The sequence below is a fragment of the Symphalangus syndactylus genome, chromosome 18, assembly GCF_028878055.3.
Source record: "Symphalangus syndactylus isolate Jambi chromosome 18, NHGRI_mSymSyn1-v2.1_pri, whole genome shotgun sequence".
Lineage (NCBI taxonomy): Eukaryota > Metazoa > Chordata > Mammalia > Primates > Hylobatidae > Symphalangus > Symphalangus syndactylus.
The window spans coordinates 18988200-19002410 of NC_072440.2; the positions used below are offsets into that span (position 1 = coordinate 18988200).

General features: G+C 41.6%; 1 protein-coding gene and 1 pseudogene across 2 annotated transcripts in view; both read left to right on the forward strand.

The window, feature by feature from the left end:
- SLC25A17 (solute carrier family 25 member 17) overlaps window positions 1-14211 on the forward strand; it is a 54811-nt gene that overhangs the window by 27469 nt on the left and 13131 nt on the right. For both annotated transcript variants that reach the window (XM_055252796.2, XM_055252797.2), the window contains one exon: window positions 12679-12795. In XM_055252796.2, coding sequence (XP_055108771.1) covers window positions 12679-12795 — 117 coding nt within the window. The remainder of the gene's footprint in view (window positions 1-12678; window positions 12796-14211) is intronic.
- Window positions 1315-2608, forward strand: LOC129467894 (riboflavin kinase-like; annotated as a pseudogene).

The following is a 14211-nucleotide window of genomic DNA, read 5'->3' on the forward strand; positions in this document are numbered from 1 at the left end:
GCCTTCCCACCCTCCACATCTGCTTGGCCATCAAGAACCACTCGTCTGTCTCCTCACTATCTCTTGGATCCATTTCCTCTTCTCCATATCCATAGCCATTTCCCCAAATCAAGCCTTATCATTGCTCACCTGGACTATTGCACTAGTCTGATCTTCCCTTTGAGGTCTTCCTCATGAACCCACTTTGCACAGTTTTGCAGCCTTTCTAGGAGAGTAGTTTTCAAAGAGTATCACGACTCAAAGAACTCAAGTTTGAGATTTGTTCACTTGGGGAAAAAAATTAGAATAGTTCCTGTACAGAAAAAGACTTGTTTTTTACATAAATTACAACAAATGGCAATCTAGTGGGATCTTCTATACTTGAGACCAGTTATTTGTAATACCTTGATTTTAATCATTTTAGATTAGTTTATATGTATTTGCATTTGAAAGATTATAACTTACAGGGACTAACTCATATAACTTTCCATGAAACTTCTAATTCATGGACTATATGTTGAAATTTTTTGCTTTTTATATTGTCCAAAGCTGTTTATTGGCTGTGTCTGCCATCCCATTACCCACCAGATATATACCACCCCAGTGTTACTCTCTGTGTCCTGTTCTTCTCCTTTCTAACTCTTAGCACAATTTAGGATTACAGCAGACTCCCCCGTACCTAACACAGCTGGACTGATATAGTAGGGCAGTTAGCTTTCATTTTTTACTTTTTTCTACTTGTTTAAAATTTTTTTTTCAGGGCTCATGAACAATTTTTTTCTTTTTTTTTTTTTTTTAGGGCTCAGTTTTAAAAAGTCAGTTAAAGTAACACATATAATAAAGTAACATATAATAAATATGTATATATTCTACATATAACACCTGTATAATAAATATACAATAAATTGTTGTATTTTAACTTTAAAGTTCACTCTTACACTTTTTTTTTTTTTTTTTTTTTGAGATTGTGTCTCACTCTGTTGCCCAGGCCGGAGCGCAGTAGCACAATCTTGGATCGCTGCAACCTCCGCCTCCTGGGTTCAAGCAATTTTCCTACCTCAGCCACCTGAGTAGCTGGGATTACAGGCACCCACCACCATGCCCAGCTAATTTTTTATATTTTTAGTAAAGATAGGGTTTCACCATGTTGGCCAGGCTGGTCTCGAACTCCTGACCTCAGGTGATCTGCCCGCCTCGGCCTCCCAAAGTGCTGGGATTACAGGCGTGAGCCACCGCGCCCAGCCTAAAGTGTTTTCTTGAGTGTGTGAGAAGAGGGTAGGATTACAGTTGGCACATAGGAGAGTCTACAGGTCTGTGTTGACTGTGAGCATCATCTATTGTCTTGTCAGAAAATGATCCAAGGCCAGGTGTGGTGGCTCACCCCTGTAATCCCAGCAGTTTGGGAGGTCAAGGCAGGAAGATCACTTGAGCCAGGAGTTTGAGACCAGCCTGGGCAACATAGCAAGACCCCATCTCTATAAAAAATAAATTTTACACCAGGCGCAGTGGCTCATGCCTGTAATCCCAGCACTTTGAGAGGCTGAGACGGGTGTATCACCTGAGGTCAGGAGTTCCAGAACAGCCTAGCCAACATGGTGAAACCCCACCTCTGCTGAAAATACAACAAATTAGCCAGGTGTGGTAGCAAGTGCCTGTAATTCCACCCACTGGGGGACTGAGGCAGGAGAATTGTTTGAACCCGGCAGGCAGAGGTTGCAGTGAGCCGAGATCATGCCACTGCACTCCAGCCTGGGCAACAAGAGGGAAACTCTACCTCTAAATAAATAAACAAACAAACAAACAAATAAAATACTTTAAAAGGTGGGGAAAGAAGGAAAGAAAGAAAATGAAAATGGTCGGGAGACCCAGCTCCCGAGTCGCCGGCATCAGGGATCCTCTGTGGCGTGTCATTGGCATTGTCTGGCCCCTGGTGCACCCCCGCGGCAGACAGAGCTCACGCCTCTTCCCACCCTGTGGCTGGTCGGGGGTCCGGGCACTGCGTGGACGGTGGCTCTGTAGGATGCAGGGACTGGGCTGCAGCCCATGCCTCGAGCAGACTGCATTATGAAGCATCTTATACTCCTGCTGGGACCAAGTGGTATGGGCCTTCGGCCGTGGCTACAAGCAACTGGGCATCCCCCACAGCTAATTTTCCTGAGCAAGTGGTAGATAATCTGCCAGCCGATATATCCAGTGGCATTATGGTTGGGCCAGTGTTGGAAGTAGAGATGGTCAGAAGATGGTGGTGAGCATAGGATGGAACCCATACTATGAGAATATGAAGAAGTCCATGGAAACACATACCATGCATACCTTCAAAGAGCACTTCTATGGGGGAATCCTGAGTGTGGCCATTGTTGGCTACCTCAGACCAGAAAAGAACTTTGATTCATGAGAGTCACTTATTTCAGCAATTCAAGGTGATTTTTGAGGAAACTAAGAAAGGACTAGACTTACCAGAACATTTGAAACTCAAGACAATTTCTTCCAGGTTTCTAAAAGCAAAATAATGAGTGGCCACTGATGAAAAATCATATTATTTATTCATTCACTGTTTTCTAGTATTTCAGTGTTTTGTTTTGTTTTTATTTTATTTTATTTTAATTTTTTGAGACGGAGTCTTGCTCTCTCTCCCAGGCTGGAGTGCAGTGGCGTGATCTCGGCTCACTGCGACCTCTGCCTCCCAGGTTCAAGTGATTCTGCTGCCTCAGCCTCCTGAGTAGCTGGAATTACAGGCGGACACCACCATGCTTGGCTAATTTTTGTATTTTTAGTAGATACAGAGTTTCACCATGTTGGTCAGGCTGGTCTCAAACTCCTGACCTCGTGATCTGTCTGCCTGGTCTCAAACTCCTGACCTCGTGATCTGTCTGCCTGGTCTCAAACTCCTGACCTCGTGATCTGTCTGCCTGGTCCCAAACTCCTGACCTCGTGATCTGTCTGCCTGGTCTCAAACTCCTGACGTCGTGATCTGTCTGCCTTGGCCTCCCCAAGTGCTGGGATTATAGGCATGAGCCACAACGCCTGGCCCAGTGTTTATTATTGTCCAGCCTCATCTTGGTTATATTTCAAAAATCAAACATTTTCCTACAGCTGTGAATTAGTTTAAACAGTATGATGTAGTTACCATATCATGCTTCATCTGTTAAATTAAGCCCATCATGTCATAGCACTAAAAAGATTCATTTAAAAATCAAGATTTAAAAAATATATATTGATTAAGATGTACCACTAGGAAGGTATTACATGTGTATAAGTATGGGTAAAAAGGCAAGTCACTAGTTTGAGCTGAAAAGTAAAATTTTCATGGTAAAATACCAGCATGTATGTACTTGTATAGTGCGTACTTCTAAGTAGAGAAGGCTTATAAAAGTAAATGGATTAAGGCCAAGTGCAGTGGGTCACACCTGTAATCCCAGCACTTTGGGAGGCCAAGGTGGGAGGATTGCTTGAGCTTAGGAGTTCAAGACCAATCTCGGCAGCATAGCAAGACCCCATCTCTATAAATAAAACAAAAGTAAATGCATTAAATGGAAGGTTGATAGTTTATCATAAACCTACAAAGATGTTTGTAAAATTTTGTTTTAGTCATTTTCTTTGAACTCACATCATTATACCATCTTCATTTTTGTATGGAGCTGGTTCAATTCTAAGTCCTCTAGACTTTCCCTGCCTCTTTGTTGTTGTTGTTGTTGTTGTTGTTGTCGAAGACAGTAAAATAAGTGTTTTTCAAGTCTAAAAAAAAAAAAAGAAGAGAAAACTGTCAAGAACTGCTATTCTGCAACTCTAAGTCTGTTTTATCCCTGCTTAAAAGCTTTCAGTATCTGTTCCTTGCATGCAGCTTGGCACCCTCAGCATATCAGACTCCTGCTGTTTATAGGATAAAAGCCTGACATATCTTATCTGCTGTGATACAAATTACCTCAAGCTTGATCTTTACTGATCTTGACTGCAGACACTACAGCACACTGAGCTCTTGTAACAGGTAGGCTACTCGCTAGGATGCCTGTGCTCTTCCACTTCTAGTCACTGAGTTTTACACTTACCAAGAGTGAACTGTTTATTCTCAAATCTGCTTATGCCAGTTGCATCTGTTACTGTAGGCAAAGCATTATGGTATGGGTGTCCTTCCATGCCAAACTGTGAGTCTTTGACTGTACCAAGCCATGTAGTAACCCCATTCCTCTACAGCAGCTGTGGTCTGTCTGACAACAGTCTTACTGCTTATTTCATCTTATTAACTCCCATTCATCCCTTTATTCTCAGCTACCTCTTCTTCAGGAATCTTTCCTTGTTTCCTGTACCCACCACCCCTAGGTTTTATTCTGGGTTACGTGCCCTTCCTATGTGCTCCAACATGGCATCTACTTCTGTCTTAGTGTTTATTTTCTAATAAGTCTGCATATTCTTCTTCATCTTTTGCTAGACAGTAAGCTCCTTAAAGGCAGAGATTACATTTTTGTTATTTCCACATCCCCAGTGTCTTAGCACACTGCCTAGTACATAGAAGGTACTTATTAAACATTGAGTGAATGAATTAAATTTAAAATACTGCTCCTCCTGGAGTCTTCTCCATTTTACTAAATGGCAACTCTGGTCTTCCAGTTGCTCTACCAAAAATCTGGAATATATCTTCCTTCTCTCTGACCCCACCTCCAGTCCATGAGCAAACCTTTCTTCTTATGATACCCAGAATTCAACTACAGTCAGCCCTCATCTGTGGGTTCCACATCTGTAGATTCGGCCAACTGTGGATTGAAATTATTTGGGGAAAAAGAAGAGGGTGATTCCATCTATACTGAACATGTAGACTTTTTTTTCTTGTCATTATTCCCTAAACAATACAATGTAACAACTATCTACATAGCCTTTACATTGTATTATAAGTAATCTAGAGATTAAAGTGTATGGGAGGATGTATGTAGGTTACATGCAAATACTTGTGTCATTTTATATCAGGGACTGGAGCATCTGGGGATCTTGATATCCAAGGGGGTCCTGGATCCACTTCCCCTAAGATACTGAGAAGTAACCGTACTTTCCTCTCCCCCACCACCTCAGTCCCAACCACCATCATCAAATCTTTCTGGAATTATCTCCAGAGCCTCCTACTTTTTTATTTTTATTTTTATTTTTTTTTGGCAACAGGGTCTCACTTTGTCACCCAGGCTGGAGTGCAGTGGCACGATCTTGGCTCACTGCAACCTCTGCCTCCCAGGTTCAAGCGATTCTCCTGCCTCAGCCTCTCTAGTAGCAGGGATTACAAGCACACACCACCATGCCCAGCTAATTTTTTGTATTTTAGTAAAGATGGAGTTTCACCATGTTGGCCAGGCTGGTCTCAAACTCCTGACCTCAAGTGAGCTGCCTGCCTCGGCCTCCCAAAGTGCTGGGATTACAGGCATGAGCCACTATGCCCAGCCAGAGCCTCCTAACAGATCCCTCACTTCCTCCTTAGTCTCCTTCAGTCTGTATTCACCACAGCAGCCAGTGTGATCATGTTAAAACATGAATGAGGGCTGGGTGCAGTGGCTCATGTCAATAATGTCAGCACTTTGGGAGGCTAAGGTGAGAGAATCACTTGAGGCCAGGAGTTTGAGACAGCCTGGGCACCATAGCAAGACCTCATTTCTACAAAAAAAAAAAAAAAAAAAAAAAAATTAGCAGGGCATGGTGGCATGCACTTGTAGTCCTAGCTATTCAGGAGTCGTTCAGAGTGAGACCCTGTCTCTTAGAAAAAAATTTTAAAAAGTGAATGAGATCATGTCATTTCTCTGTTCAGAGCCTTCCAGTTGCTTCCTATCTCACTCAGAGGAAAAGCCAGTCCTTGCCTTGTACTGCAAAGCCTGTTTAACCCGGCCATCCTATTCTCTTTACTTACACTGCTGCAGCCACCCTGACCTCTTTTCTCCTTCCTAAACACTCCTGGCATGTATCTGCCTGTGTACCTGCTATGACCTCTGCCTGGTAACCATGTGGATAACTCCTTCGCCTCCTTTTAGGCTTTCCCTAAATGGCCACTGTTAAATGATAAACTTTAGACAAATTATGTTTAACAGAGCTTTTTTTGTTTTGTTTTTTTGAGAAGGAGTCTCACTCTGTCGCCCAGGCTGGAGTGCAGTGGCGCGATCTCCACTCACTGCAATCTCCGCCTCCCAGGTTCAAGAGATTTTCCTGTCTCAGCCTCCCACGTAGCTGGGACTACAGGTGCAAGCCATCATGCCCAGCTAATTTTTGTATTTTTAGTAGAGACAGGGTTTCACTGTGTTGGCCAGGCTGATCTCGAACTCCTGACCTAAGGTGATCCACCCGCGTCAGCCTCCTAAAGTGTTGGGATTACAGGCATGAACCACCATGCCTGGCCTAACAGTTTGATCAAACAAAGAACAATTCGCAAATTGGGCAGCCCTCAGAACCAGAAGGTCAGAGTGACTCTGGAGCTGTCACATGGTAGAATATTTATGGACAGAAAAAGGAAAGTGACATATAGAAGTCAGAAGTGAGGTACAGAAGCCAGATTAGTTACCACTTGTTTACCTTATTTGAACAGTTGGCTGCCTGTGATTGGCTGAAACTCTATGATTGGCACAAGATCCAGGTAGGTTATAGTTCACTATATACTGAGAAACCTTCAAGGTTATTTTTGTTCCTTTTGTTGTTGTTGTTGTTGTTGTTGTTGTTGTTGTTGTTGTTGTTGAGACAGGGTCTTGCTCTGTCATCCGGGCACTGGAGTACAATGGTGCAGTCATAGTTCACTGCAGCCTCAAACTCCTGGGCTCGAGATCGCCCTGCCTCGGCCTCCCAAGTAGCTAGGACTACAGGGATGCCACCACACCCAGCTAATTTTTTTTAATTTTTTATACAGATGGGGGTCTTACTGTGTTGCCCAGGCTGGTTTCAAACCCCTGGCCTCAAGCGATTCTTCTGCCTCGACCTTCCAAAGTGCTAGGATTACAGATATTAGCCCCTGCTCCCAGCTGAATATTTATTTTAAAAAATAAAAAGAATATTTATTTTTGTTCATATTAAATCTATCTTCTTAAAGCAACTAGAAACAAAGATGAAATTTAGTACATATGTTTTCTCCCCTTGCAAAGGTATGAGTTAGCAATTCCAAAATGACTTTTTGTATACTTTAGGGTAAGTAAATATATTGTGATCCTGGCCTAGTTCCCTTGGACAATAAAGAAAAAGTATATACCCTCTCCCACAAGCCATTTATTCATCGTGGTTTGTTCATCAAATATATATTGGGTGTCTAGTATGTGCTAAATCCAGTTCTAGATGCTAAGGATATGGCAGTAAATAAAAAATGAAAATCTCTGTCCTCATGAGGCTTACAATCTAATATTGTAAGATAGACAATGAACAAGGAAAATACATAGTATGTTAGAGGATAAGGTTACAGACAAAATTTAAGCAGAGAAGGGATAGAGAGTACTGAGGGTTAGAAAGAGGTACCATTGGCCGGGCGCGGTGGCTCATGCTGTAATCCCAACACTTTGAGAGGCTGAGGCGGGTGGGTTACCTGAGGTCAGGAGTTTGAGACCAACCTGGCCAACATGGTGAAACCCCCTGTCTACTAAAAATACAAAAATTAGCTGGGTGTGGTAGCGGGCACCTGTCATCCCAGCTACTTGGGAGGCTGAGGTAGGAGAATCACTTGAACCCAGGAGGCGGAGGTTGCAGTGAGCGGAGATCGAGCCACTGCACTCCAGCCTGGGAGACAGAGCGAGACTCCATCTCCAAAAAAGAAAAAAAGAGGTACCATTTTAGATAGTATGGTGTTAAGTCAAGTTAAAGCTGTCTCTATGTATTTTAACTTCAGTGCTGGGAATGGTAAAAAATTAAAAATAAATTAGCTGGCATGTGCCTGTAGTCCCAGCTACTTGGGAGGCTAAGGAGGGAGGATCACTTGAGCCCAGGAGTAGGAGGCTGCAGCAAGACCATGTCTCAAAAAAACAAAATAAAATAAAATAAATAATTGTAACAGCTAATGGAATAAAACAGGTGTGAAAGTGAATTCCTGTGTTTTGAAATTGTAAAGAATAAAGGGAATAATCACTTGGTGATTGGATTAGATTAGTGGTTCTCCACTGAAGCTGATTTTGACCCACAGGGTCAAATGTGGCATCTAGTGGGTAGAGGCCAGGGAGACTGCTAATCATCCTACACAAGAGCCCACATACACACACAACAAATAATTTTCCACCCCAAAATATTAGTACTGTCACAGTTGGGAGACTCTGGGTTAAAGAATTTTACAATCCTTTGTAATTGTGAGATTCTCTGATTGTAGGTCTTCTCTTTTTCTGAAGGTTGAGAGTTCCTTGAAAATTACTTTTGTGAGTTTTAAACTTCTCTTCATAACAAGTTTTTATATCTTAATATGTACATATTTTTATAATAATTATAACAGCTTTCTCCCTGCTGTATTATAATCACTGTAGAAATGAGTTATATCATCTCTAAGGAGAACTAGGAACAGCATTGTTGCTCTTCAAATTCTTCTTGAAACTTAGAAATTTATTATTTATTGTATTTTCCCAGAAAAACAAGCCTATAAAGCTTAATATCTTGGGGAATAATTTGGGAACAGAACCTTAACAGATAACTTAAATGAAGAGACACTTATTTTTATGAAATTGGAATTTTTAGCAATAACTCTTACTGAATGCCAAAGGTATTATCATTGTTATGATAGTTCAAAATGTATTTCCTGCCCTCTGGCCTTAAATCTGGCAACACAGGTTTGTTCCTGTTGTGTGTAAAGTTTCATTCGTTCCTACAGAGTCAAGTGAGATTTGTTAGATTTGTGCCTTTGTTTTGCCATTTTCTTATATCCATGGCCATTGCACATATTTCCCAGAAGTGCATACCCAATTAGCCTACTTCCTTTGTGTTTTCTCTCCATAACAAAGGAGACTCACTGCTGATAAAACTATTTGTTTTCAAGATTTCAGGAGTAAATAGCTGTGTTCTAATTGTTCCTTGATTTAGTGAATAATTTTAGTGTGTTCAATTACTGTTCTTCATCTCTTAATTTTGGTTTATTCTTTCTTGTAAATGATTTGTTACATAAAAGAAAGAAAATAGAATTATAGACATTAGAATTAGAAAAAACACAGTCTTCTGCCCTTTGGTAGATAAAGTATTAATTTGTATTTCTGCTTTAGAGCTGAAGTAGCATCCACAGCTTGGAACTGGCGGAAGAGTTTTTGTTGTTGTTTTGAGATGGAGTCTCGCTGTGTCACCAAGGCTGGAGTGCAGTGGCGCGATCTCGGCTCACTGCAACCTCTGCCTCCCGGGTTCAAGCGATTCTCCTGCCTCAGCCTCCCGAGTAGCTAGGACTACAGGCGCCCGCCACCATGCCCATCTAATTTTTGTATTTTTAGTAGAGACGGGGTTTCGCCATGTTGGCCAGGCTGGTCTCTAACTCCTGACCTTGTGTTCCACCCGCCTCAGCCTCCCAAAGTGCTGGGATTCCAGGCGCGAGCAACCGCGCCCGGCCGGAACTGGCAGAAGAGTTACACGGGCTTATAAAAAAGCAGACAATTTTCTTTATCCTTTGGGCCTGTCAGGAGTTGGAATTGGTACTCACGAATGGTTTGTGGCATGCTTTTCTCAGTGGAATGCTGACCTTTGCTTGATGATATAGGTTGCAAGTTTTAGTAGTGTTGGATTCTCAAGTATTTTGAGTAGCTTCTCTCAGAACTCATAAAATTATACTGGTTAAAAAATACTCCTCCATCTATTTTGGCTTAGAGAGTGAAAAATAGTACTTGAACTTCTCAGATAAAAAGCTTTGAAATACCAAATGTTCTTACAAGGACTTTATAATCTGTTATTTAAGTAATGTGGTACGTTTTTGTACTTGAGGTTGTCCTTTAGAAGAATCCTTTTAGGCTGGGCGCAGTGGCTCACACCTGTAATCTCAGCACTTTGGGAGGCCGAGGCAGGCGGATCACAAGGTCAGGAGATCGAGACCATCCTGGCTAACATGGTGAAACCCCATCTCTACTAAAAATACAAAAAATTAGCCAGGCACAGTGGCGGGCGCCTGTAGTCCCAGCTACTCGGGAGGCTGAGGCAGGAGAATGGTGTGAGGCGGTGAGGTGGAGCTTGCAGTGAGCTGGAGCTTGCAGTGAGCTGGAGCTTGCAGTGAGCCGGAGCTTGCAGGGAGCCGAGATAGGGCCACTGCATTCCGGCCTGGGCAAAAGAGCGAGACTCCATCTCAAAAAGGAAGAATCCTTTTAGTCTTTCTGCTTGTGTTAATAATGAGGATATGAAAGCAGATTCTTTTTTCTTTTTTCTTTCTTTTTTTTTTTTTTTTTTTTAATAAGAAAAGGTCTCACTCTGTTGCCCAGCTCTGGAGTGCAGTGGCACGATCACAGCTCACTGCAGCCTCAACCTCCTGGGCTGAAGCGATCTTCCCACTTCAGCCTCTTGAGTAGCTGGAACCACAGGAGTGTGCCACCATGCCTGGCTAATTTTTAATATTTTTTTTAGAGATGGAGTCTCCCTCTTTTGCCCAGGCTGCTATTGAACTCCTGGGCTCAAGTGATCCTCGCATATCAGCCTCTCAAAGTGCTGAGATTACAGGCATGAGCAACCACACTGGGTATGAAAGCAGAATTTTAAAGAATAGTTAGATCTTAGTCTTAGCTGCATTGTCTCCTAAGTGTTTTTGTATGTGCCTACCTCTTAAATGAAGAAAGTTTTTATTTCTGAAGAATTTATTTAACAGGCAACATATTTCACTTGTTTAGAAAGGTGGGTGCACTATACCTTTCTACAGTATCTATGGAAGCTTCTGATCGCAGGTCCTGAGCTCTCCTGTCCTCCTTTTCTCTCTTTTTTTTTTTTTTTTTTTTTGAGACGGAGTTTTGCTCTGTCGCCCAGGCTGGAGTGCAGTGGCGCAATCTCGGCTCACTGCAAGCTCCGCCTCCCGGGTTCACGCCATTCTCCTGCCTCAGCCTCTCCGAGTAGCTGGGACTACAGGCACCCGCCACCACGCCCGGCTAATTCTTTTTGTATTTTTAGTAGAGACGGGGTTTCACCTGGTCTCGATCTCCTGACCTCGTGATCCACCCGCCTCAGCCTCCCAAAGTGCTGGGATTACAAGCGTGAGCCACCGCGCCCGGCCACCTGTCCTCCTCTTCTCTTAAAACAAATGCAGTAGACTGCTCAATAGCACTTTCTAGTCTGATTTTTCTGGCTGTTGGTTTTTCTCTGTTAAGTGAAGTGTGCATTGCATTGAATAGGAATACATTCTAAAATCTAGGCAAATAGGAATGTGTTAATATCCTTCTATACTGGCCTCTGGGGCATGGGTGCTTTTGAAAAAATGAGACTAGCAAGAATCTGTAACTAAGGGTTTTTTAGATTATAGGCAATGCCTCCAGTGACAATGTATGAACATTTTAAGTTATAACTAAAGATGACTCCTTAATGTTATGTGAATCTATAAAAATATAACAAATACGACTGATAAAATTATTAGGTGATGTCTTTTATTTTGAGAAATGGGCTCTCATAATGCTCCTTAGAGATAGGCAGCAAAATATCTTTAACAACTGTATGCAACCAATGAAAAAATTGAATTTGAATCTCTTGGCTGTTTTGTCAAGTTTATCCTTGGTTAGACTACATTTCCTATATATAATATTTTGAGATACCTTAAATCAAAACTTTATTTCTTCAATTGTCTTTAAATGGATTTTAGTAAAAGACTTCTCTTCCTTAGGATTTTTTCTTTTGGTTCTTCAGATCTTGACTAGAGCCAGAAAGCTGGATGTGTGCTTTTTTACTGAGTTTGTTCATTGCTTCATTTGTTCCACTATTTATTTAGCAAATGTTTATAAAGTATATACCATGTGTCAGGCACATTGTTACAATTCTATCTGGTATTTTTTTTTTAATCATTTCAGGACTGGTGAGGAATATTTTAATATCTCAAGATGGTGTTAAATTGGGATCATATGTTTTCAGAAAAGAAGCACCTGGCTCATTGTATTGTTCTACTCTGAGGCAACCTTGGGGGACTAAGATCCCCATCCTTAAGCTTGTAAGGATCATGATGCTTGTGAAGCTGTTTCAGGTGTTTTGTGATACTTAACTGATGCTTGCTGCCTGCCTATCCTAATTCTCTAAGCAATGAGGAACTCTTCAATGAGCTTCTAGTCTCTGTTAAGGCAATTTTAAATGTCACCACGTTTCCCCCTCCTGTCACTCATTGTACCAGATCCATACTCACTTCAAACCATGTGAGCTACTTAAGTAAGAGTTGTAAATTGTGTGTTTTATCTGATATTGTCATGGACCTAGCATGTTAGCTATAAGCCACTCTCATCTCTAAAGCTGTTATGTTAAAATTATATTTAAAGCTATATCGAAATTGCTACTTTGAATGGTATATAAATTGACGAATAGATTGCCTATTGTACAAATGAGGGAACTTGTTGCTCTTCATCTGGAGAAGTGCTGCCGCCAGCCATTTTGCTATCAGCAAAGCTTCCAAATTGCTTCTAACAGTAGTGGCTTGTGTTGTACCCTGGCACAAAGAGACACCTTACCTTAGGTCTCCTAAGAGGTCAGTGACAGAGATATAAATGGAATATTGGTATGTAGCTTTAAAACAGCAAAGCTTAAAAGCTGACATTTTGCTTTCCCTTTTTCTCTCCATCTTTCTTGTTAAAGGAGTGGTTAACGTGTTGCTAACAACTCCACTCTGGGTGGTAAACACCAGACTGAAGCTGCAAGGGGCAAAATTTAGGAATGAAGACATTGTACCAACAAACTACAAAGGTATCATTGGTAAGTATCTCTTCGCTGAATTCCTATTTAAGGGTTTTCTTCCTTCTTTGTATCTGGAATATGTTGCCACATAAAGCTACATAACATATCCTTTGCCCACTTTTTGATGGGTTTGTTTGATTTTTTTTCTTGTAAATTTGTTTAAGTTCTTTGTTGATTCTGGATATTAGACCTTTGTCAGATGGGTAGATTGTAAAAATTTTCTCCCATTCTGTACAGTTGCCTATTCACTCTGATGGTAGTTTCTTTTGCTGTGCAGAAGCTCTTTAGTTTAATTAGATCCCATTTGTCTATTTTGGATTTGTTGCCATTGCTTTTACCTAATGTAAATGATGAGTTAATGGGTGCAGCAAACCAACATGGCACATGTATACATATGTAACAAACCTGCACATTGTGCACATGTACCCTAGAACTTAAAGTGTAATTAAAAAAAAAAAGCTGCATAACAGACAACCTCAAATCTCGGCCTCCATCAATAGCATTTTTTTTTAACACGTGTTTGTGGATTGACGTGGATTTGGCTCATCTAGGCTGACCCTAGCCTGACAGTCTCCGTTCACATGTCTCTCCTCTTTCTGGGACCAGCATAAGCATATTCTTCTCATTGTGATGGCAAAAGGTCAAGAGGACACACCCAATGGTATAAACACCTTTCAACCCTGTTGGCACCTCGTCTGCTGACATCCCAGTGGCCAAAGCACATCACGTAGCCAAGCCCAAGACAAGGGGTAGAGAAGTATGCTGCTCCCAAGGAGTATCAGTGGGAGGGGATGAATATTTTTGAAGAATAATCTGTACTTTTTTATTCTAGTGTTGTCTTTGGATAGACACCAGATTGGTATCTGATATCTTTGAACTTCTGCCTTTCAATAGTACCGCATTGCCAGGTTCTCCCTTCCCATACATCAATCTTTGTAGTGAAATAGTGGTTTTTAAAAGTCAAATCCTGTATAATAAATTCTAGGAAATGATCTTATCTTTTCTTGTGCTGGACTTTTTTGTGAAATATGTGGGCTCAGTTCACAGCTCTGTGTAATCCAGAATTCCCAGTGATGGTGATAATGACTTAGGAGAATTCGATCATCAGGAACAGTTGCCTGTGATTGAAGTTGGTCTCTCAATAACTTGGTGACTGTCAATGTCTGATTATCAAAAAGTAATTAACTGATAAACTTGTCCCCAAACTATCATTGCAAGAAAGAAATCTTTTTTTTTTTTTGAAATGGAGTCTTGCTCTGTCACCCAGGCTGGAGTGCTGTGGCACAATCTTGGCTCACCGCAACCTCTGCCTCCCGGGTTCAAGCAATTCTCCTGCCTCAGCCTCCCAAGTAGCTGGGATTACAGGTACGCGCCACCATACCTAGCTAATTTTTGTATTTTTAGTAGAGACAGGGTTTCACCATGCTGGCCGGG